The 21421-nt window shown below is 42.0% G+C and overlaps 1 protein-coding gene across 3 annotated transcripts in view; it reads left to right on the top strand.

The window, feature by feature from the left end:
* The first annotated feature begins 4956 nt into the window (after positions 1 to 4956).
* col22a1 (collagen, type XXII, alpha 1) overlaps positions 4957 to 21421 on the top strand; it is a 75616-nt gene continuing 59151 nt past the window's right edge. For 2 of the 3 annotated variants that reach the window (XM_023960204.2, XM_023960202.2), the window contains exons 1-4: positions 4957 to 5153; positions 9528 to 9676; positions 9755 to 10321; positions 15134 to 15214. In XM_023960204.2, the coding sequence (XP_023815972.1) occupies positions 9586 to 9676; positions 9755 to 10321; positions 15134 to 15214 (739 nt within the window). In that variant the 5' untranslated portion in view covers positions 4957 to 5153; positions 9528 to 9585. Of the gene's footprint in view, positions 5154 to 9304; positions 9430 to 9527; positions 9677 to 9754; positions 10322 to 15133; positions 15215 to 21421 lie in introns of all 3 variants that reach the window. The other variant, XM_023960203.2, reaches the window with a different exon arrangement.

The raw sequence follows: 21421 nt of genomic DNA, 5'->3' as shown, positions 1-21421 counted from the left end.
TCTGCACGCAAAAGAAGTTTCTTCCTAGGGGTCTGGAGGAAGCGTTGACGCCACATCAGCTCCTCCCCTTTCTGCTTTTATTTCTCTATCTGTAGTTGTCCCTTCTCCGCGACATGAGCTCCATGAGTTTAGAGAGTAAGATGGAAAGATGGCTGATTTGGACCCAAACAGCTCCACATAGACTCCTTCACAGGTTTTGATCTGGAGCATACTTGGAAGGAGTCAGCCCCCCTGGAGGCGGAGGTGGAAATCTTCAGAAAAAAATGCTTCCTCAAAAATGTACCAGGTGACTAAATTTCACATCTGCTGTAAACATGCATCTGCTGCCATTCATCAGTCGACTTCCATCCTCTCCACACTGGGACTAAACATAGATCGACATGCGCTCACTTTTCGTGGTTACAAAGGCACTGCAAATAGGACTGGGGGAATGTCTGCCATCTTTGTCGTCTAAGACCTTCACATGTTGACTCTGTGTTTTGGAGCTTTAAAAGCAGAAAAAACTTTGGATCTGGAAGACTTTGAGGATGAAGGTGATCCCTGACACAGAAATAAATGCAGCAGCTGCTCTTCCCATCACATCCCTTCTGTGCCGAGGAGCACGACCACATGAAACACCACTCCAGAAAACCAGACCCACCAAGCAAAGCTCACAAAAGGAATCTCAACACAACAGCTGCATGTCATTCATGTATGAAGACAGCACTGATGTTTGTGAAGGTGATGAGAAAAATTTTTATGCTCCATCAAACCAACTAGGTAGAGCATCTCAGCCTGACCATGGCTGCACCTTTGACTCCCTGTTCTTCAGTCTGGTTTGGTTTTTCTTTGCACTTGAACACCTCCTCAGTGTGGCTGGGCTCGCTGAGTTAAGCATCCACCTCAACTTGGAACTAGGAGGAGTTGGAACTGCAGGCGAGAAGGTACTAAAACCGCTTCAATTTGAGTAGAGCCAGACCAAGCTGTGCTGAGTCAAGGCTGATTGAAATTAAAAACTAAACCAAACCAATTAAAGGTCTGAATAACTGAATAAGCTGTATGCACAACACCATGTTTGGGGACGACAATTTTCAGTTTAACTGTAAAGCACGGCAGTGGAGACATGATGATTTGGCTTTTTCTGTGTGGTCACATGACCATTTTGTTTGTATCAGTCTAGTTTAATAGACAGTTTTTTCAAATCAGCAGCGTCACGATTTTGACCAACTGAGACTTTGAAGTGTGACTTCAAGAAGCTTACAAACATTGAGCCAAGCTTTTAAGTTCCGCTACTTATGTTTCCTGTTTCCCAAACCTGTGAGGCCACCTGGTGGCGGGTACAACCTTCCACTCTAACCCATGTGCTATCTTATTTTTATTTCATTTTATTTTTTTATTATTAACTTTTCCTGTCCAACAGCTGGGCAAACAGATGAGAGCTCAAGGCCTCTTGTGTTGGGCATATTTTACTTTAACAACTGGGGTTATGAATCTTATGACACACCAGAGGTATGTCTGAATAAACCCCTTTTGTAATTGAGGCCAAACTTTATTCATTTTAATCATGTTTGAAAAACTTTGGTGTTGGACCGGACGGAAAAGGAAAGAAGGGAAGAAGAGAGAGGGATCTTAGAGAGAGGGGGATAGGAGGGTGATCATGGGGGGGTGTAAAACCATGAAGCAGCGTAAAGCAGCAAGTTTTTGGAGGGTTATACTGATTACAGTGAAGTTCAGATGCAATTCAAGTTTGAAGGGCGGGGCCTGTCTACACACACTCAAATGTTATAAACACACCTGTTGACTCCAAAAATGTCCACATGTCAACATGTACACAATACAAATAATGTTCCCACATGCATACTTATGCATTCAAACCAACTAGTGGGAAATATTTAATTCAATCACATAAATTTATGTATAGGTGAGCTAACACCTGTGTTTAAGTGAGTGTTTATGTTCTTCTAAAATGGATGTTGGAATGTGAAAAGAAGGAGGGAGAGTGCCCAGCCATCCCCACACCAAGACCCCCACAGCAGTGGTAACGGCAGCCAGAACCCCCCCAACACCCGCACGGCAGCAGATAGAGAACAACCGCCCCCCGGGCAATCCCATCCGTCACCCAGGCCAGGGCCAGCCGGACCGCCACGAGACCCCCAGAGACAGAGAGCAGGGAGGCATGGGGGGGAGCGCAGCGCCAGGAGGGCCCAACTCAAGGCCGAGAGGAGCGCCCACAACCCCAGACGAGCACCTCATCATCACCCAGGAGTTCTGGGCATCCCCCCACCCCAACCCCAGGTACAAGCCAGGACCCCCCAAGGGAGACCCGCTCCCCGCTTCAGGCAGCCACCCACCCGGCCCGCGGTTGGTCCAGGAAGGAGCAAGGCTTTTGTTATCTTAGATGACCCCACCCTTCCATTGACGTGTTCTCCCTACCATGACAAAGGTGGATAAAGGTGGAAAGATTTCATGTAATCCATGGACACCAGTGAAGATCACAAATCATTGAAGAAAAAAGGTTCAGAGCTCTGTCAAGTGGGTCTAGATGACCCAACTCCCAATGTTAAAGTGCCTAGGACAGCACAAGGGATAAAGTATAGTCATTCCAGAGATGAAGATTTACCTCGTTGTCTCCATTAGAACAATTTTAGCATCACTTTAAGGTTTCCAAAGTTCATTCCAGAATGTAATCAGACTGTAACTCCCTTTAAAAGTTAAAAGTTGGTCATCTTTTTATGGAGCTACAGTAGTTGAGTTCTGACTTGCTGGTGTAACAAAGGCACCTAGTGGTAACTTGGCAAACTGCCCTTGCTCTAGACCTTTTTTTCATCAAATATGTTTAGATCCAGAGTTTTGATTTAGGATTTGCCCATTTGGTTCAGACATCAGGACAGCCGTTCATTGATAAATGCCTGAAAATGTTGAAATATGGATGTAAAATAAAGACATGACAAAGTGAATTCTATCTTTGAAGGCTCCAGTTAAAAACACAGATCATCTCAAGAATCTCAGTTTTGAGATATTACAAAAAAAGAAAAAAGAAAAAAAAAGGATCCACCAAAATCTGCGCAGAATATTTATTGGGAAGTTTCTTCACTCAGTAAAAGTTTCCTTTTGGCAAATTTAGAGTGCAGACTTGTTTTCTTTTTATGGTTTATGGAAACCTGTCTTTCACACATGTCCACGAAATGGTGTGTGGAGGATTTGAGGATGCAACGCTTTATTACCAAAAGTTTATTTTGTTTAACTCCTGTGTGACTCCGTGTATTTAAAATGTGGCATTAAAAAAAGTTTGTTTTTTTAAATTGGTGTGTTTGATTGTTTGGTGCATGCCATTCATTTTTACTGTTCAGTTTGCTGTTGATGTGATGCATCAAAGCCTCTCAGGTTTTTTTTGACCTGGTGCAACCTCGACTGTCCTAAAGTGAAAGTTCTCTCCTTTTTCTGTTGTCACGCCAGAATAATGAGTGTAAAATGAGTTGTACTGTTAAAAAGCAGATAAATGCTCTGTTTTGAACACTTTTTTTCTGTTCCGGTTCACACAAATCCAAAAACTGTTTAGTACAGTAATGTTCTTTCATAGACTCACTTGAAAGACTGAATTGACTCTTCAGAACTGAGAACAACAACTTTATAATATACCCTTCTTGCCTTTCAGCTGCTCTCTTCAGTGAATCAACCACCTCCATCTAACTCTCTCCTCTGCATCCTCCTCACTCACACCATCCATCCTCATGTCCTTCTTCTCTTCATCAATGAACCTCCTCCTCTTTGGTCTTCCTCTAGATCTCTTTTTTGCTAGCTCCGACCTCAGCATCTGTTTACCAACATCGCCACTGTTCCTCGCCTAAGGGTGTCGAAACCGACTCCATCTGCTTCCCTGCATTTATCTCCAAACATCTACCCTGAAATGCTCCTCTGAAGGAATCACCCCTGATCCATCTGGGTCACTCCCAAAGAGAACCTCAACAGGTGTTTTCCTTTGTGACATGTTATGTTCTGATGCTCTCTATGGGTCAGGTCCTCACACAAGTGCTATTTCAATCAAAGTTTGTTTGATTTGAATAAACAATCCATCCATCTTCCAAACCCTCTATTGAGATCCAGAGTCAAAGGGACGACCCTGTTTGGGCAGGGTCCACCTCGGACAGTTTGGGAGTCCATCACAGGGCCACAGAGAGACAAGCAACCAACAACTCACTGAAAGGACCATGGAGGGATTTGAACCAGGGCCTTCTCTCTGTGAGACAAGCGGGCTGTCCACTGCACCACCATGCAGCAGCTAACAAATAATTTCTTTTTGTCATAAAAGCAAAAGCATTTTAATCCTCTTTAATTTGGTTTTAACACATTTTAATCAAAAATTTACATTTTAAACATTTCTTAAAAAATAAGAAGATTTTTTTAAAAAAAGATTCAAACTTTTTTTATTTGTATCAAATTTCACTTCACTTTTTTGTTCAGTGTTTTCCCAGAATAACAGAGGACTTCACAAAAACCCATAAATAACTCGGGGCACTATTGATTCAGAGACAGAAAAATATGATAGCAAAATAAATCAGTTGGGTCTGAACAAGAGCAGCCACTGACACAAAGATACAAGAGCGTTCTGTAATCACTTCCCTGCTTAAACACAGGCTGCAGGGTGAGACTGGAAGAGCCCAGCTCCAGCCGCGGGGCGGCTCCACTGTGGCGGTCTCGGGGGCAGAACAGCTGAGGCCATTACCCAGAAACTGCCTCCTACTTGAGGGAAGTGCTTCTGAGGGGAGCAGCCATGGAGAGAAGAAAAAAGAGACAAAAATATCCACAAAGTTTAGTCTATAATTGGCTGCTCCTCTTGGGCTTTTTTTGTAGTGTGATCCCAGCCCAGTCAAGAACAGTGGAAGCCACTTCATCTTCCAGTGAAACTCTACACTTTCCTCCCTGGATGTTCCCTCCCACTCCTTCCACCCATCCACAAGGTTGCAGAAGCTCACCTCAAAACATTTTTGTCTTCAGTGTACACTGGATTGGCACCCTGGATTGGAAGACGTCTCCATCCTGTTTCTGGTTCCTGCAGGGGGACGTTTTGGACTTGTTGTGACCCGATGATGATGCTGCTGTGGTTCTGACTCAGGGAGTGAACACGGAGGCCACAGAGAGGAATTCGCTGCCAGGAACGCTGCGTGACAAGCCAGGTATGACACATACTTCAGTGTAGTTTTTGATATTCTCCTCAGATGCACAGTAGAACAGACTCTTCTATCCTTCTGGAGTAAACATTTAGGAAACAAGTCACTTCTGTGAAATGAATTTAGGCTGCAGCTACAGGCCTGTTATTGAGCAATTAATGAAAGCAAACTGCTGGCAGAACAGCAGAATGAGGGTTCATGTTTTTTTCTGGTTCATTTTTGATAAAACTGCTAATTAATATTTGACAAGTCCAAAGATCTCAAAGCACAAAGGTACAAAAGAAGCATATAAAGCATGAATCCAAATCCTGTTCAGCACTGCCGTTTCAGCTGGCTGGATTGAATATTTAATTTAAAACACGCTAATTGGCATAATTGGAGTAATCCACAGTGTGCCTTTTCTGCTCATTTGGAGCCACAGTGAAACCAAGTGACAGAAATAACCCGGCGGAAAATCAGATAAGGAAATGAGTCTGGAGGCCAAAACCCATTTTTCCCTTGACGGTATACAGCTCTCAATATTCCACCTTTTGCGTCAGAGTCCTGCTTTCACAAAACTCTGATGCATGTTCTGGAGGCAGTGGAGGAGCCGCAACATTTTATAAGGAGGGGGTGGGAGGATGCAGAACTCTTTGGTTGGGTGATAATGGGAACAGCACATTGGAAGGCCGTTACAAATATATTTAAAAATATATGAATATATAAAAAATATATTTTAAAAAGTGTTATTATTGTTGAAGAATTTATAATTATTAATCAAGCAGTTATTGACTAAAAAAATGGGAGGGGCATATTTTTTGCTGGGGGCAGTTGCCCCCCGTAGCTCTACCCCTGCCTGGAGCCACATTTCTCCTTCAGCATTGTTCCTGCAACACACACAAAATTGCTGGTACCCCTCAGTTAAAGAAAGAAAGTCCACAATGCTCACTGAAATGACTTGAAACGTTCAAAAGTAACAATAAATTAAAATGTATTGAAAATTAAATAATCCAAATCAGCCATTACTTTTGAGTTGTTGATTGACAGAATTATTAAAAAAACAAACTAATGAAATAGGGCTGGACAAAAATGATGGAACCCATAACTTAATATTTTGTTGCACAACCTTTTGGGACAATCACTGCAATGAAACGGTTTCTGTATTTGTCAATGAGCCTTCTGCACCTGTCCACAGGTATTTTGGCCCACTCCTCATGAGCAAACTGCTCCAGTTGTCTCAGGTTTGACGGGTGTCTTCTCTAAATGGCATGTTTCAGCTCTTTCCACTGATGTTCAATGGGGTTCAGATCTGGGCTCAGAGAAGGCCACTTCAGAATAGTCCAACGCTTTTCTCTCAGCCATTCTTGGGGTTTTTTGGCTGTGTGTTTTGGAAAGTTGTCCTGTTGGAAGACCCATGACCTGCGACTGAGACTTTCTGACACTAGGCAGCACATTTCTACCCAGAATGCCTTGATAATCTTGAGATTGCATTTTACCTTTAACTTCAAGACACCCTGTGCCAGATGCAGCAAAGCAGCCCCAAAACAGAACTGAGCCTCCTCCATGTTTCACAGTAGGGACAGTGTTCTTTTGCTTGGATGCTTCATTTTTGAGTCTAGGAACATAGAGCTGATGTGCCTTACCAAAAAGCTCCAGTTTTGTCTCATCTGTCAAAAGGACATTTTCCCAGAAGCTTTGTGGCTTGTCAACATGCATTTTTGCAAATTCCAGTCTGGCTTTTTGATGATTTCCTTTCAACAGTGGTGTCCTCCTTGGTCGTCTCCCATGAAGTCCACTCTGGCTCAAACAACCACGAATGGTGCGATCTGACACTGATGTACCTTGATCTAGGAGTTCACCTTTAATGTCTTTGGTTGTTCTGGGCTCTTTGGATACAGTTCCAACTATCCGTCTCCTCCATTTGTCATCAATATTCCTCTTCTGGCCTCATCCAGGGAGGTTGGCTACTGTCCCGTGGGTCTTAAACTTCTGAATCATATGTGCCACTGTCGTCACAGGAACTTCAAGCTGCTTAGAGATGGTTTTACAGCCTTTACCTTTACAAGGTTTGTCTATAATTTTGTTTCTAATGTCCTGGGACAATTCTCTCCTTCCATTTCTGTTGTCCATGTTCAGTGTGGTTCACACCTTTTCACTATTTGTCTCCCTTAAAATAGGCAGACTGACTGATTAAGGGTTTGAAAACAGCTTTGATGTCAATTAAAGGACATACCTGAGTTCATCATGACCCCCTGAGCAATTAGTTCTCAGTCTTTTATGGAGGTACCATCATTTTTGTCCAGCCCTATTTCATTAGTTTGTTTTGTTGAATACTTCTTTTAATCATCAACTCAAAAGTAATGGCTGATTTGATTATTTAATTTTCGACATATTTTAATTTATTGTTACTTTTGAATGTTTCAGGTCATTTCAGTGAGCATTGTGGACTTTCTTTCTTTAACTGAGGGGTACAAACAATTTTGTCCACCACTGTACGTTGGTATGCTAGTGTGGAAACTATTCCAAAATTAATCCTAAGTAGTTCCTGACTCCACAACAATAAACCAGTTCAAGGTGATACTGGATTGGACAACAAAACATTGTGTAATTTCTGTTTTATGAAAAATTGCTATCAGGTTCATATTATTTTGCTTGGAGAAAGGAGGATGCTGATTAAAGTGTTGCTGTCAGAAATGGAAGTTTGCCCACCTGTTTTGATCAGAGTGATCAGTCTGTCAAAGAGAAAACTCAAAGAGTTGTTTGTAAAGAACCCAGGTGTTTTTTTGGAGAATAGATGTGTCGAGATTTTCATCAGCTCTGTGGAAGTTATTCAAAGTTCATATTTCGTAAAGGTGAGCTGCTAAACTCATCAGAGCAGACTTTTCTGTAGCTGCAGTGACGTTTCTCTACATCTGAAAAGAACATTTCCCTTTTTGTTGTTTCTCTAGCCGTGACAAGAAAAATAAATGAAAAGCGAAAAAAAAAGAGTTGTGGAGGAGTATGTTCGCTTCTACAAGAACCTGTGGAATCTCAGAACAGAACTTCTGGGTTTATTCACCTCAGACCTTTACTGCAGGATGTTTAAAGTTTTACTAAAGAACTGATGAAACATCATGTAGGAAAGTAGCAGTTTGAGGATTCTGAGCATGTTTAGATGGAAATTTAAACAGTCCCTACAGACGCTATCAGTCTTCTGAGATTGCAAGTATTATATTACAGAAGGTGACAGCATTTATTGGCAGCTAAAACAAGCAATTTATCTCAAATCATTATGTTGATTCAGAAATCAATAATATGTTCTATTTACTTAAAAGATGAATTTCTAACAAATCCATTAAAAGAAAATTTAATATTTCATTGACTTGCAATCATTTAGAGATGAAACACTGCTAAAAAACAGAAATGAATTATTTTTTTATATAAACATTACATTATTCCAGCACAAATCCAATAGTGCAATGCAATGGTCTTGTGCCCAAAATGTCAGATAAGAGCTTTAATCTCTATTAAACTCTGCTCCAAAGACCCAAAGAAAAAAACCAAACATATCTGTTCCAGGCCTTAACAAGCTCATAAAACCAAAGAACTGGAACCAGGACTTGTACAATTATTAAATTATTTGCAGATTATGGTCTGGTGTTCAGCTGTGATGTTCAGGTGAGCTGCAGGGCCTAGAGAAGAACCCTCTGGAAAACAAATGCAGGCAGAAGCATCTGCGGAAATATCCGAGTTCTGTTGGAAGGATGCTAAAAAGCTTTTCAGTTCATGAGAAATTATTACCTTCCAAGCTGCATCACTCAGACTTTCATTTGTGTCCCTTGGGTCGCCCCCCCCCTCATGGTAAGAGGTTCTTCCTGTTAGGATGAGCCCATGTTTAGACTGCTCTCAGTCCTGAAACAGCAGAAATCCCTATGCTGGATGAAGATCCGGAGCAGGAATGGTTTTTACGTGACTCTCTCATAAGAGGAAGGTCAGTCATGAACAAAGTTTGGCTGCAGCTTTCTCTCCTCTTGAGTTTTACCTGGAGTGTATTTCTGTCTCAGAAGAGACACGTTTGCAGAAAAGTAACTTTAGACAACAGAAAGGAGTGAGACATATTTTTTATCTTTTAATTTTCTCCACAGGAGCTTTTGTACACGTTGAAGCTTCTGATGTAGTTTGAAATTGGTTTTCCACAGATCTCCTATCACAGTAAATGAGAGGCAGCAGACACTGCTGGAGTCTGCTCCTCACAGCAATCCTCCGTCTCTACAGGAGGGCCGCCTTCCACTTTACTCTCCCTGCAGCAGGAGACCTTTTGAAGGTTCAGCTCATGAATGGCCAATGACAAAGGGTTATACAAGAATAGAGAAAACAATCTGCAAAGATTAAGCGTTGATGTTTCTGCTGTCCCTTCTACAGACCTGAAAACTTGATGGTGGTAGTCAGATAATCAAGCCAGACCAAAGCCGAGGCTGAGATGGAATTACGACTGGGATTTCGACTCAGTCTGATGTGCTTCATCTTAGCCTTCACTTTTTCCCAGCAGAGAGTTGAAGCACAGAGAGCAGGTAAGAATCCAAATAAGAGCTGTACACTTTCCAGCCAAGCTGACTGAACTCAATTCTGCCTAATCTGTGTCCCCACAGGGTGCAAAAATGTTCACTATGACTTGGCTTTTATTCTTGACACTTCATCCAGCGTGGGGAAGGACAACTTTGAGAAGATACGGAAGTGGGTTGCCGACTTGGTGGATTCTTTCGACGTGTCTCCTGATAAGACAAGAGTTGCAGTGGTTCTTTACAGCGACAGACCCACCATTGAGTTTAACCTGAGCCGACACAAAACACTAGAAGACGTCAAACGAGCTGCCCGAAACATTCGCTTCCTGGGAGGAAATACGATGACTGGAGATGCTATCAGCTACACCACCAGAAACATCTTCGCCGAGAGGAACGGGGCGAGGCCTCAAGCCAAAGGTGTTCAGAGGGTGGCCATCCTGCTGACGGACGGTCGAAGCCAGGATTACGTTCTGGAGCCCTCTCAGGAAGCTGCAAAGGCCGGAATCCGGATGTTTGCCGTGGGTATCGGGGAGGCTCTGAAAGAAGAGCTGGAAGAGATCGCAGCGGCGCCAAAAAATGCACATGTCTTTCACGTGACCGACTTCAACGCCATCGACAAAATCAGAGGCAGGCTGAGGAGGCGGCTGTGTGAGAGTAAGTCTGTGGTCTGGATTACTTCAGTTTGAAGCCCCCTTTACCCAGCATGCCGCGCCCTCAACGTGCTTTTAATCTAACTGCACTTATTTTAACCTTTAACCAGAGGAAAGACCCTGACCACATAACCCCACCCTGACCACAGGGAGCTGCCCCAGCACACTGCCCTGCCCCCTTTGTGTCAAGGAGCAAGTCTGGATGGAGGAGGCTTGTAAATGATAGTTTCTTAAACAAGACATATCTGTGGTGAAGCTGCTTTTGGACAGCTGCTTTGGAGCGGAGGCGTGAAGTGCTGGTCACATGCTAACCTCACTGCTCTCTCCACTATTGTGCTCAGAAATGTCTTTCAGTTTAGAAAGCAGTTCACACAAATTCAGTCTGACTGGTCTAAAAATAAAGACTTTTGAGGCCTTTGGTAGCTGGAGATGTAAATCTCTGCTAAGTTATTAGCCAGAATAGTGAGAATGCTAACAGCTGGAAAACGAGTTTGTTCTCTTTTCACACACCTCTGCAGCTCTGAAGCAGCTTGTAAAATGACTGAAAAGTCAAATGCTTCTGACCTTTCTGCTGGAGTCCATTTCTCTTCCATGGTGCAGCCAATAATGAGGCTCGCATATCATAAAACGTTTTAGCGGAAATACCCAAAAGCTAAATTTACTATAAGACAGGAGCTTCTGAAATGAGCAGGCGAAAGCCTGCAGGCACATCAGTGGTCAGCACCGCAGGCTCGCCAAGCAACGCTGCTTATTTTCTCTGGGAGAAAACAACTGGAATGTTTCAAGTGGGTCCAGTGCAGCCTCTCAAATGTCCACGTTAGATGTTTCCACTTTCTAATCTATGGGTTTAAAAATGGGCACCATTTATTTCCAGCTGCTTGAGTTGAGCATTTGTGGCTTGACTGAGTCCAGCTGCACGATGGCTGAAGGGAACGCAGGTAATTAAGATTAAAGTTATCAGTCTTTGGGTGGAGAAAAAAAAACTGTGGTTTTAGGTGTGTAAAGCCCAAGGACAAGCAGCTTTTACGTTTTTCCTATTTGAGTCACAGTCGGACCCTAAAATTATAGCTTAAGGGCCACAAGTGCAGGGAGTCGCTGAGTATTGTAGCTTCTAAAGATTTACTGCGGTGCTCTTTAAGGGAGAATGATGCTTTCTTTCATTCATAGAACTGCTTTGGTATGTAAGCTGCATGAAGGTACATATTTCACTAAAACAACTGAAACAAAGAGGAAGTAGGTGCAGCGGGAAAATGGCTGAGGTTTCCTCAGGTCCACAAAATCTTTGAGCTTTGTGAGATTGCACTGTGAATGATAAAACCCTGAAACATTTCAGCCACAGAGGATTCTTCTGAGCAGCCCAAAAGTACAACGTGACAACGATCATCTTGATAGGAACTCCCTCACAACAGACCATCTGTGGATGGCTGGGTGTTTTTTTTTACTCATCTGCAGCGATTGTTCAGATCCAGACTTCATGAATTTTAAACTTGCGATTAATTGACCGTGGCCCTTTTGATGTTTGTGATTTGGTGATTTAAAATTTCTAGCAGGTTAAACAGCTGAGGTCATGTGAAAGTCGTTAAATTAAAGACACAGGCTCCCTGCTCCACTCCATTCTGATTCATCCACTAATAGACAAACAGATCCATGAACGTTGTGTTTTCCTCGTCTGAGCTGGAATCTGGATCTAAACTGTACGGCTGGATAGCTCTGATATTGTGCTGCCATTGTTTTTGCAGCGGTAAAGACAGATTGGAAGTGTCAGGCGCTGTAAGCTAGTGGGAGACAGTGTAAACAAAGGGATGACGGGAATGAGGGCGTACTCACCAACAGTTCCGCGCCTCAGAAGCTATGTCCTAGAAAATGAGAGACGTTTTTTGAGTTTGGCTAAAAATATAATCATCATAATCAAAAGACCCCTATAAACTGCAAAACAAAACCTAACTTTTCAACATAAAAGTAGGAGCAAAGGGGCTGCCTACACCTGGGTACACCTGGACAGGTTGCACGTTTGTTGCAGGGCCCGAAAATCACACAGAAACATAACGACAATTTAGAGTATGCAATCAACTTAGGAAGTATGTTTCTGAAGTGTAGGAGGAAACACAGGTGCTTCAGACATATTTGACTTGAAATTTTAATTTACTCCAACAACATGACCAAGAGCTTGTTCAGTTTAATTACAATAATACATTAGAACAACAAAAATGTCTAAATGCAGTTTACAGTGCGGGAACACTTTATATATAGATAAAAAGATGATTTTATGATGCTTGTTTCAAAGTGGGACTTGACATCTTTGAGTTCAAAGTAACTATGATTTAAACTGCTGTGAGTTCATTCCCACCCCCAGTTTTACAATTGTAGTAACTTTATGTTTGCACCTTGTCTTTTTCTTACTGTTTTGGGGTGCAGAAATACAGACGTAACCCTTGTGCTATCCTAGGCACTTTAACAATGTGAGTTGGGTCATCTAGACCCACTAGACAGTGCTCTGAACCTTTTTTCTTCAATGATTTGTGATCTTCATTGGTGTCCATGGATTACATGAAATCTTTCCACCTTTATCCACCTTTGTCATGGTAGGGAGAACACGTCAAAGTAAGGGTGGGGTCATCTCTGCGTTATAAAGCGCAGAGAACTTAGAATCTCTCTTCCCTGCCCTCCTCCCATTACAATACCACTCGATCTTAAAATCATTGCATAGTAATTACATTTTCAGAAAATGATAAATCTTTTAATTGAAAATTTCCAATATGAAATTGATACATGGTCAATCACAAAGTGTTACAACAGTAGTGACATCCAGTTTCTCCATATATATAACTGTAGGGTTTCCCAAGTAGCATACAAATCTTGAGTAAAAACCCTCACAGAAAATGAGATTGTATTCAAAACCAAATAGTGTAAAACAGTGTTTTTTTTTAACCCATTTTGGGTCAAAGTACACTTTTTCCTTGACAAAAATCCCGCGGCACACCAGCAACCAAACCAAACAACAAAAAATCACTGAAATCAAAATAAAACAATAATTATATAAAAAAAGAAAATTATATAAAACAAGACAAGACAAAATTATATTTAAGGGAGTTAGAAGAAGAAAAGTCTTCTAAACTAAACTGGAATTGAAAAGAGTCTGCAGTCAAAGGTTTTAACCAATTCATCATGGGATCCTTTGGAACATCAACTTTGTTTATTATGATAGCATTAATTCCAGATAATTCTGATTAAATCAGGATGTCTTTATGAATGACCTATATAAGTGTTGTGTGGATTTCATGAAAGGGTTTGATCCCTGTACTGAAGGGGACAGCTCTAATACAGCTGATGCTCTGCAGACGGCTGTCCTGCTGCATGACCAAAGTCACACAGACAGCCTCATGCTGGAAAACCACTAAAGAACTCGGGCAATGAAGATTTAATTACACTCTCAGGGAGTGCAATTGTTGTGAGTCCTTTTACTGCAAAATGAACAATAAGTATGATGGGATCAATGAATGGAAATTCAGCTCACTACATTATTGATCTAACTGGATGTCTTATTGTTTTTTTTTATTCCAAATCAAACTCAGTTAAGATGCTTAAGGTGGATTTTTCTTTAAATTCTTTGCTTAACATTTCGTTTTTAAAGCTCCATTTCCAGCCATTTTCTGGATTTGACTCTGTTCGCATTAATTCAGATGGCCTCCAAAATCCAGTTTGTGTTTCACTTTGGTTCCACTCTTTAGTGCATGCTGGTCTGTGGCTGTTCATTGCTCAGAACTTCAAAGCAGAACGTTTTTATAACAACTTTTTCTCTTCCAATGAATGCTACAGACTAAAATAGTTAAACTGTTTGGTTTAGAATGGAAACTTTTTTTTATTACTGTTTTTAAGACTGGACACATCACCCCACCCCTGATTTTTCAACAGTCCTATTTCAAAGATGGGCAATTTCAAAAGGTAAAAGCAAAGATAAAACGGAAAAAGTAGATTTTCTGGTTGAAAATGAATATACCCACAAAATTAAAAGTTATCATTTTAATTCTGAATCAAACTGAACCATGAAGGCAACAGTGACTGTGGAATCATGCTGCAGTCAAACTCTTGAACTCTATCTTTAGATGCAATTCCCAAATCTGGGGTCTTTTGTTGCTTAAGAGGATTTTTTTGCAATATTTGTAAAAGGAAAATTAATATTTTCCTTTTGTAAATGTATCCCATAAAGTACAAACATGAGGGCGTCGTCTCAGCTACTTAAGTTAGTTCAGAAACTGCACTGAGAGTTTGGCACAGACTCAACCCACAACTGTAGAGTCTGGTCTCATGCGCCCACTGTGGGCCATGTCTGGTTTGTACAAGGCTCAGTTTAGGAAGCCTCGCTCATTGTCACTCAGCCCCCTGATGGTTTTCAGGCCATCAGGGCAAATGTGGGATCAGAATAAATGCGGAGCACGAGCAGCCCGAGCCTTCTGCATACTTTACAAATGTACAACTTGAAACCAACAGTTTCCCTCCTCCTTATTTTCTCTTGTTCAACTGCCATTGCAAACAAACAGAAAACCTCTGTAATATGAAGCTGTTGCTACTTTAAGGGTGAATGTTGCTGCAACGCCATCTGCACTCGTCCCCCCTTCACACATCACTGCGCTACTGCTGCTGCTCACACTTTGGATCAGTCTGTTTAAGCGACACAATTCCAGAAAATACCCAGGACCCTAATATGTGTGTGTGTGTCCATGCATGTGTGTTTGTTTTGATATAAGTCTCGGATAAAAGTTTTGGTTGCTTTTTTTAAGCCAGAATTTGGCCTCTAACTGAACTCTTTTCCTCTCAGATGTTCTGTGTCCAAAAATGAAGGTCCAGCCTGATCGTTTCAAGCCCAACAGCACCAGCTATGGTCTGAAAGAAGTTCCAGGTAAGTTCTAACATGTGTTTGGCCAGAATTACACACTGGTCAACCACAAAGTCAGATCCTCTGCATTTGTCTTTCGGAAACAAAGACTTTAGTTTTGTTCAGAGTTTTCAGACATACTTTTGACATTCTTTTCCATTCCTGTCAAAGTGGAAGATGAATTGTTCATTTTGCGTGTCACCTTTCACATTGTTTGATTGTTTTTTCAAAAGACACATTTTCTCCACACACATTTGTAAATACTGTTTGTAAGTGGTTACATGGACAAAAGTAATTGGAATAAACGCCTGATCAGAATAAAAATGCGTCATGTAAACACATTGTTTTGAATACGACCAGACTCATCCGGATCAAAATTTCCTTCCGATCGAGATAGGTGTGTTATGCTGATTGTTGATCCAATTGTAGAGCATGTAAACAGTTTGTCCCCAGTGTGGGTCACTACTGCTCTGGTTTAGGTCATGCGTAGATGGTGTGGCGCTCCAGAGAAGGCTTTGGAGCGCGAACTGACCAGCCGGCTGCTGCATACGAGCGACTCGTGTCTCTGATCAGAGCAGCCGGACTCGTAGCTTCGTGTTTGTAGGCAGGGGGAGGGTGTTTTGTTACGGTGTGCGCTACGGAGGAGGCCTTGGACCGCAATCGGTCCGGCTGCTCTGTGTGACTCAGGAGAACCTTGTCTCCCAGTACAACTGTATCTCCAAGCAGAGGAGCGGCTTTGTGACGGTCTGTAAGCTAACAGAGGCGGCTTATGAATGGAGAAATGCCACTCAGTCTCGAGAAACCATGTAAATAAACATGTGAATTTGTGTTACCAGTCATGTCCAGACAAAATAAAGGCTGATATCATTCCCACATATACCTGCAGCCAAGAGATGCACCGCAACAATAACCTGCAGCCAAAAGATGCACTGTCAGAAGAACTGAGCACCTTGCTCTCATTCTTTATGTTGCCTTCAAGCAAAATGTGGGGCATTGACTGCATGAATTTGCTAATTTCATCCACGGCTAAATGTCGATGGCAAGGGTTAGCCTAATCCTAACCCTTTCCCGGGTCCGTACTGCCAAGAATGAAGCACTGACTGTATTTTGAGTGAGCAAGCACTTAATAATAATCATGATAATAATGACAGCACTTTTAGAAAAGCATCTTGCCCTGGGCTGCAGCTTGTTTGGTTACAACGGAACACAATATTTCTTCTTCCACGGCTTTTCCTGGTATTTTATTGCACCGCCACGGTGTTGCAATTCATTTAACTGCATTTTCTAACAACTTTGTTGCATTGATCAGTTAGCAGAATAAGGTTGTGAAGATTTGTATTGAGGCAAAATGAGGTAACCAGCAGGAACCCACCATCATCTGATAGAAGGTCTTATTTAAATCATTTGAACCAGACTGTTCCTGACACACAAAGGTGTCTCCAGTTTCAAAATCCTGAACTGACATCAAAATTTTGATGAGAAGACATTGCAAGACTTTAAACAACAAAATATTGTTACTTTTTTCCTAAATGTTTCTTCTTTATGTACTAAAGGTTTTTCTGTACGTAGATGAACCTGTGAGGCTCTAGAAGAATCTGTTTGTTTCCAGTTATGTCACTGATCTGTTGATCTTTTCTCAAATTTGCACATACTTCCTTTCAGGTTCATATACCTTTCCACTCTTTTGTTGTCCACTTGTGAGTTTCTTACATGAACAGAAGAGACCTCAGTACTTCATCTGCAGCCTTTGAATGTTGCTCTACTGTGAAGCAGGCTGCACAGTGGGGCAGTGGTTAGCACTCCCGCCTCACAGCAAGAAGGTCGATCCAAATCCCGGAGAGGTCCTTTCTGCATGCGTGAGTTACTCTGGCTTCTTCCAACTGTCCAAAAACATGCTTCATGGGTTCAATGGTTACTAAAGTGTCCCTATAGGCGTGACTCTTTGTGTGTGATTGTGTGTCCAGCGAAGGGCATGCGACCTAAAGTGTATCCACCTTTGCCCAGCAATAACCGCAACAAACTTCGGCAACCCCGTGACCCTGAAAGGAATAAAGCGGGTTAGGAAAATGGATGGACGGATGTTCATGAAGCTCCGCCCAGTACAAGTCTGCTAATGTTTTCTGGTTTGCTGCTCTCTAAGCTGCTGTGTGTCAGGTTTCCCTCTTGAATAGCGTTTATCCAGAGAAGTTGGACGTTGTTACAAGAGAGCGTTATGGGGGAAGTGAGTTCCTGTCTGCCCCTCCACCCACATCCATCACTCTGAGAGGAAAAACAGACTCACGGCCACGATGTGTTTGGACTCCTGCAATGTTCCACTACAAGGAAGAGGATGTCAGAGCGGTTAAGGCCACTTCTCCCAGCCGTGGTCTCTCTAGACGCCACTCAGAGCTACCGGATCAATTGTTCAGATGATTTAGAAGAGCAATCCAGCTTAGCCTCAGCTGCTGGACTCAGCATTTAAAGTGTATTTTTGAATAAAATAATCTCTGCGCAGAACATTTCTACAGTATTTGTACTAAAAACCATCTGTTAGAATGTTTTTAGCAGTGCTGGGAAACGACTGAAAATTTTATTTCCAATAACTGGCAGGATTTTCTGTGATCAACCACATGATTTATCGCAAAGTCTAATGTTTTATTTAAACAAATATGAATGCAACATTTTAAAAAAGAATCTGAACTTTATTGGCTGAGCAACAAGATGTTCACATTCAATAATTCTTTTTGTTTATTTGGTATTTAAAACCAACAAGCGTTTGTTCTCGACACTCCGTGATAAATGCTCCTGTCAGAGAAAATCAGAGTCAACAAAAATACATAAAATCACTTCTCTGATTTCATTATATAGAAGTCTGTCCATGTTTCACTCAAATTTAACATTTAAATTGTAAAATCCACATTGGATGCATGTAATAAGTATCTTCTGTAGTAGAAATGAAATTGATCATTTTTAACAACAGTAGTGAAAATAAAACTTTTTTTTTTAATAAAGAACATCTGGATTCTGGTATAGAAACAAAGTTAGAGGCTGGATCAGAATTTAACATAATGTTTGTCATTTGTTCAAAACATGACATGTTTTTTTCATCACAAAGACTAAGTCCTATCTGACTAAACAGTTGGTTTGCTTTTAAACCCAGCTTTCTATCTGACTTTATCAACTTTGTGAATTGAAATGCTGTCAGTGCTTCACAAAACATTTGGTTTCTTCATGAGTTTGCGACGTTCAAACTGCAAACATGGCATTATTTCCGTCATGTTTAAATGTTCCCTGCTCCAGTTTTTAGATTATTAATGGGAACGTAAAATTGTGATGTTTTCAGTTGTGACTGAACTTCTTGGGGGTTAGATTTACGCTGGTGACGTTTTTTTTATCAGTTCAGATGGGGCTGCATGAGTGAGGCTGTTTGTGGTGATGAATTGCAGATCTGAGAAGTGAGCTTCATAAAATAATGTCAAAGTTTTCTCTGCCAACAACCTTTCTGCATGCTTGTTGATGGTTGTTTGGCGGATGAAATGACTTAGGTGTGAAGACAGTGGACATTTTGGAAACCTGGTCATTAACTCATTCACCGAGCAGCAGCTTTTGCAGGAGCTTCACAGAGCTGTGGTCAGCTCCATCGCTTTGCAGTGAAGAAGTTCTGATATGCTATTCTTAAGCCTTTTATAGTAAAACAACATCCACGTATATTAGAATATATGACCTTATCGCAGATAAAAGAAGGGACTTTTCCTCACTTATCTACATCACAATGTGAGAACCCGTTCATTTTCATGTATTGTGAGGGGCTGGTTATCAGAGAAGTGGATCAAAATATCACCCTGGGGGTTTCCTACACTTAAAAGCTCAAAAAATTGATTTTGTATGATATAAGGCCTTTACATCTATCCTGTGTGTAATTTGTGTTTTTTTTTTTCCTTCATGCACATTTTCTGAGGGGCTTCTTCTGTCCAAAAAAACTTTTTAGATAGATGGCTGGAAGGACGAATGGCTGGATTGATGGAGCCACATAAGCAAACCCTGTTGTGTTTTTTTTCAAGGAGGGAGTTGTCCCCCCCTTCCCCACCTCCCCCCACCCTTACACCAGAAGAACACAACAGGAGCTTTAGTAAAAAAAAAAAAAAAGGTCAAATCTAAAAGGTCAAAAAGCCTCTTTTCCATGTAAAGTAAATTATTCTTGTATTTTAGTTTAGCTTATTTTGCTTTAGTAAAATGTTAAGCCTCAATTGTTTGCGCGACAACAAACAAGTAAACAAATAAGTCCCCATTTATTCATTTGCTAGTGCGTTTCTGCCAACATTTATGCAAATGCATGAGTGTTTGTGGTTTAATGGTTTGCTTCTGAGCTCAGATGTCAGTCTGTTTTTGGAAATGGACCGGGGTGATCAACTGGAAGTCTTGTGTTGCCATGGTTACAACTGACACCACAACTTGAGTTGTTTTTAAAAAAGCAAAACCTTTGCAAAATGTAGCATTTTGCTTTTTGTTTTGGATTTGGCATGGTTGTGATTCAGGACCACTTTATCAAAAAGTCCAAACATTGTCTGAAGGTTTGGAGATAATTGGCAAAGCACATAATTGGACATGAGGAGTTTTCCCGCTCTGTTGTTGAAGGCACACACAGCCATGGAACCAAACTACAGGACAGAATTGGACAGTTGCATGCAGAGACATGTTTTGTCCAAATCTCTTTATTTTCCATCCAATTCTGTTATGTCGAAGAACCGGCAGCATCACTTACTGACAGGACACATGATCACATCCATGTTGTTGGGCAGGAACTAATTATGTGGTATTGCTTTTCCTTTCAGCTGTGAAAAATTACTTAAGGGGTACTTTGGATAAATTACTGAGTGTCACTGTTTGTATAAGCAAATGTGCTTTGCTAAATGTGCAACACATTATAACAGAAACATCATTTAGTTTAACACAGTAATATTTATATCCCTTTCTTTACTGTCGTATCTTTTTCAGTGACGTAAATGATGAAAAACAAAATTTAAATGATTTGTCACCATTGGACTGGAAAAATCAAAGAAATTCAAGACCCTCCCCTTTGCCCACCTGTTGCTATAGCAACTGTAAGACAGTCAATAAAACAACACAATCTTGGTCCATTTGTTAAGAGTATTTCACAGAATCTATTATTACAAAAAAAGTTATAATACAAAGATAACGATTTAAAGCAACCAGACGTTGTTACCTCTCTGATTAATTTTTCAATGAATAAAACTCCAAAATATACAAAATTTTATGCAACTTAGATAATAACATTTAACTTCTGATAACAAAATGGTATGCAGATTTGAGCATCAGCACAGATGAAAGCTTCTGGTAAGAAATTTGTCTAAACACCTTTAAACTGACAACAAGTCACATCAGTGTGAGTAATCAGGAGATGTCCCCTCAGTGCCCTACCCACCAAATTTAACTGCACCCCCTTAGTACACACACCCTCTACCCCTCAGAATATACACTCCAACATAAACACACATACATGCACACACACACCCTCACACACATGCATTTCACAAGGAAGGTGGGACCTCGGACCATCTGTCCCCTACCCCATCCCTGGTAGGGGGAATTGGGCCCTTGGAAACGGCGGCCGTGTTCCCTGGGTGCTGGTTTCCTGGGCCCAGCAGTCCTCTCTCCAGGCAGGGAGAGGGATCCCTGATCTCTCTGGCAAGGCCAAGAGCCAGGGATCACATTACATTTGAGCCTGGGGGTGTCCGTGTCCCTGTGGTGTGGGTTCTGGTCCTTGCCCCTGAGCGCTGGGCCTCGCCAAATTTCCAACTATGGGCGAGCCTGGTGGGGCCATGTTTACAACACTTCCTGTGGCCCCTATCTTCTCCTGGGTGTACTCCTCCTGGGCGGGGGTGGCCGGCCCCTGCCTTGCTCTCTCTTGGACCAACCTGGGCCGGGTGGGTGGCTGCCTGGAGCGCGGGTCTCCCTTGGGGGGTCCTGACTCGTACCTGGGGTGGCTGGAGGTTGCCCAGAACCCCTGGGTGGTGATAAGGTGCTCGTCTGGGGCTGTGGGGGCTCTTATGGGGCGGGGTCCCGCGTTGGGCCCTCCTGGTGCGGCGGGGGGGCTGCTCTCCGGGTTGGGCTGGAGCTTGCATTCTCTGTCCCCCCCATGCCTCCCTGCTCTCTGGCTTTGGAGGCCCCCGTGGTGGTCCTGCTGGCCCTGGCCTGGGTGGCGGATTTGATTACCCGGGGGGGCGGTTGTTC

This window comes from Oryzias latipes, chromosome 11, assembly GCF_053564925.1.
Source record: "Oryzias latipes strain Hd-rR chromosome 11, Olatipes_Hd-rR_3.1".
NCBI lineage: Eukaryota > Metazoa > Chordata > Actinopteri > Beloniformes > Adrianichthyidae > Oryzias > Oryzias latipes.
Note: the sequence above shows the minus strand (reverse complement) of the source record. Positions and strands in the feature narration are given on the sequence as shown.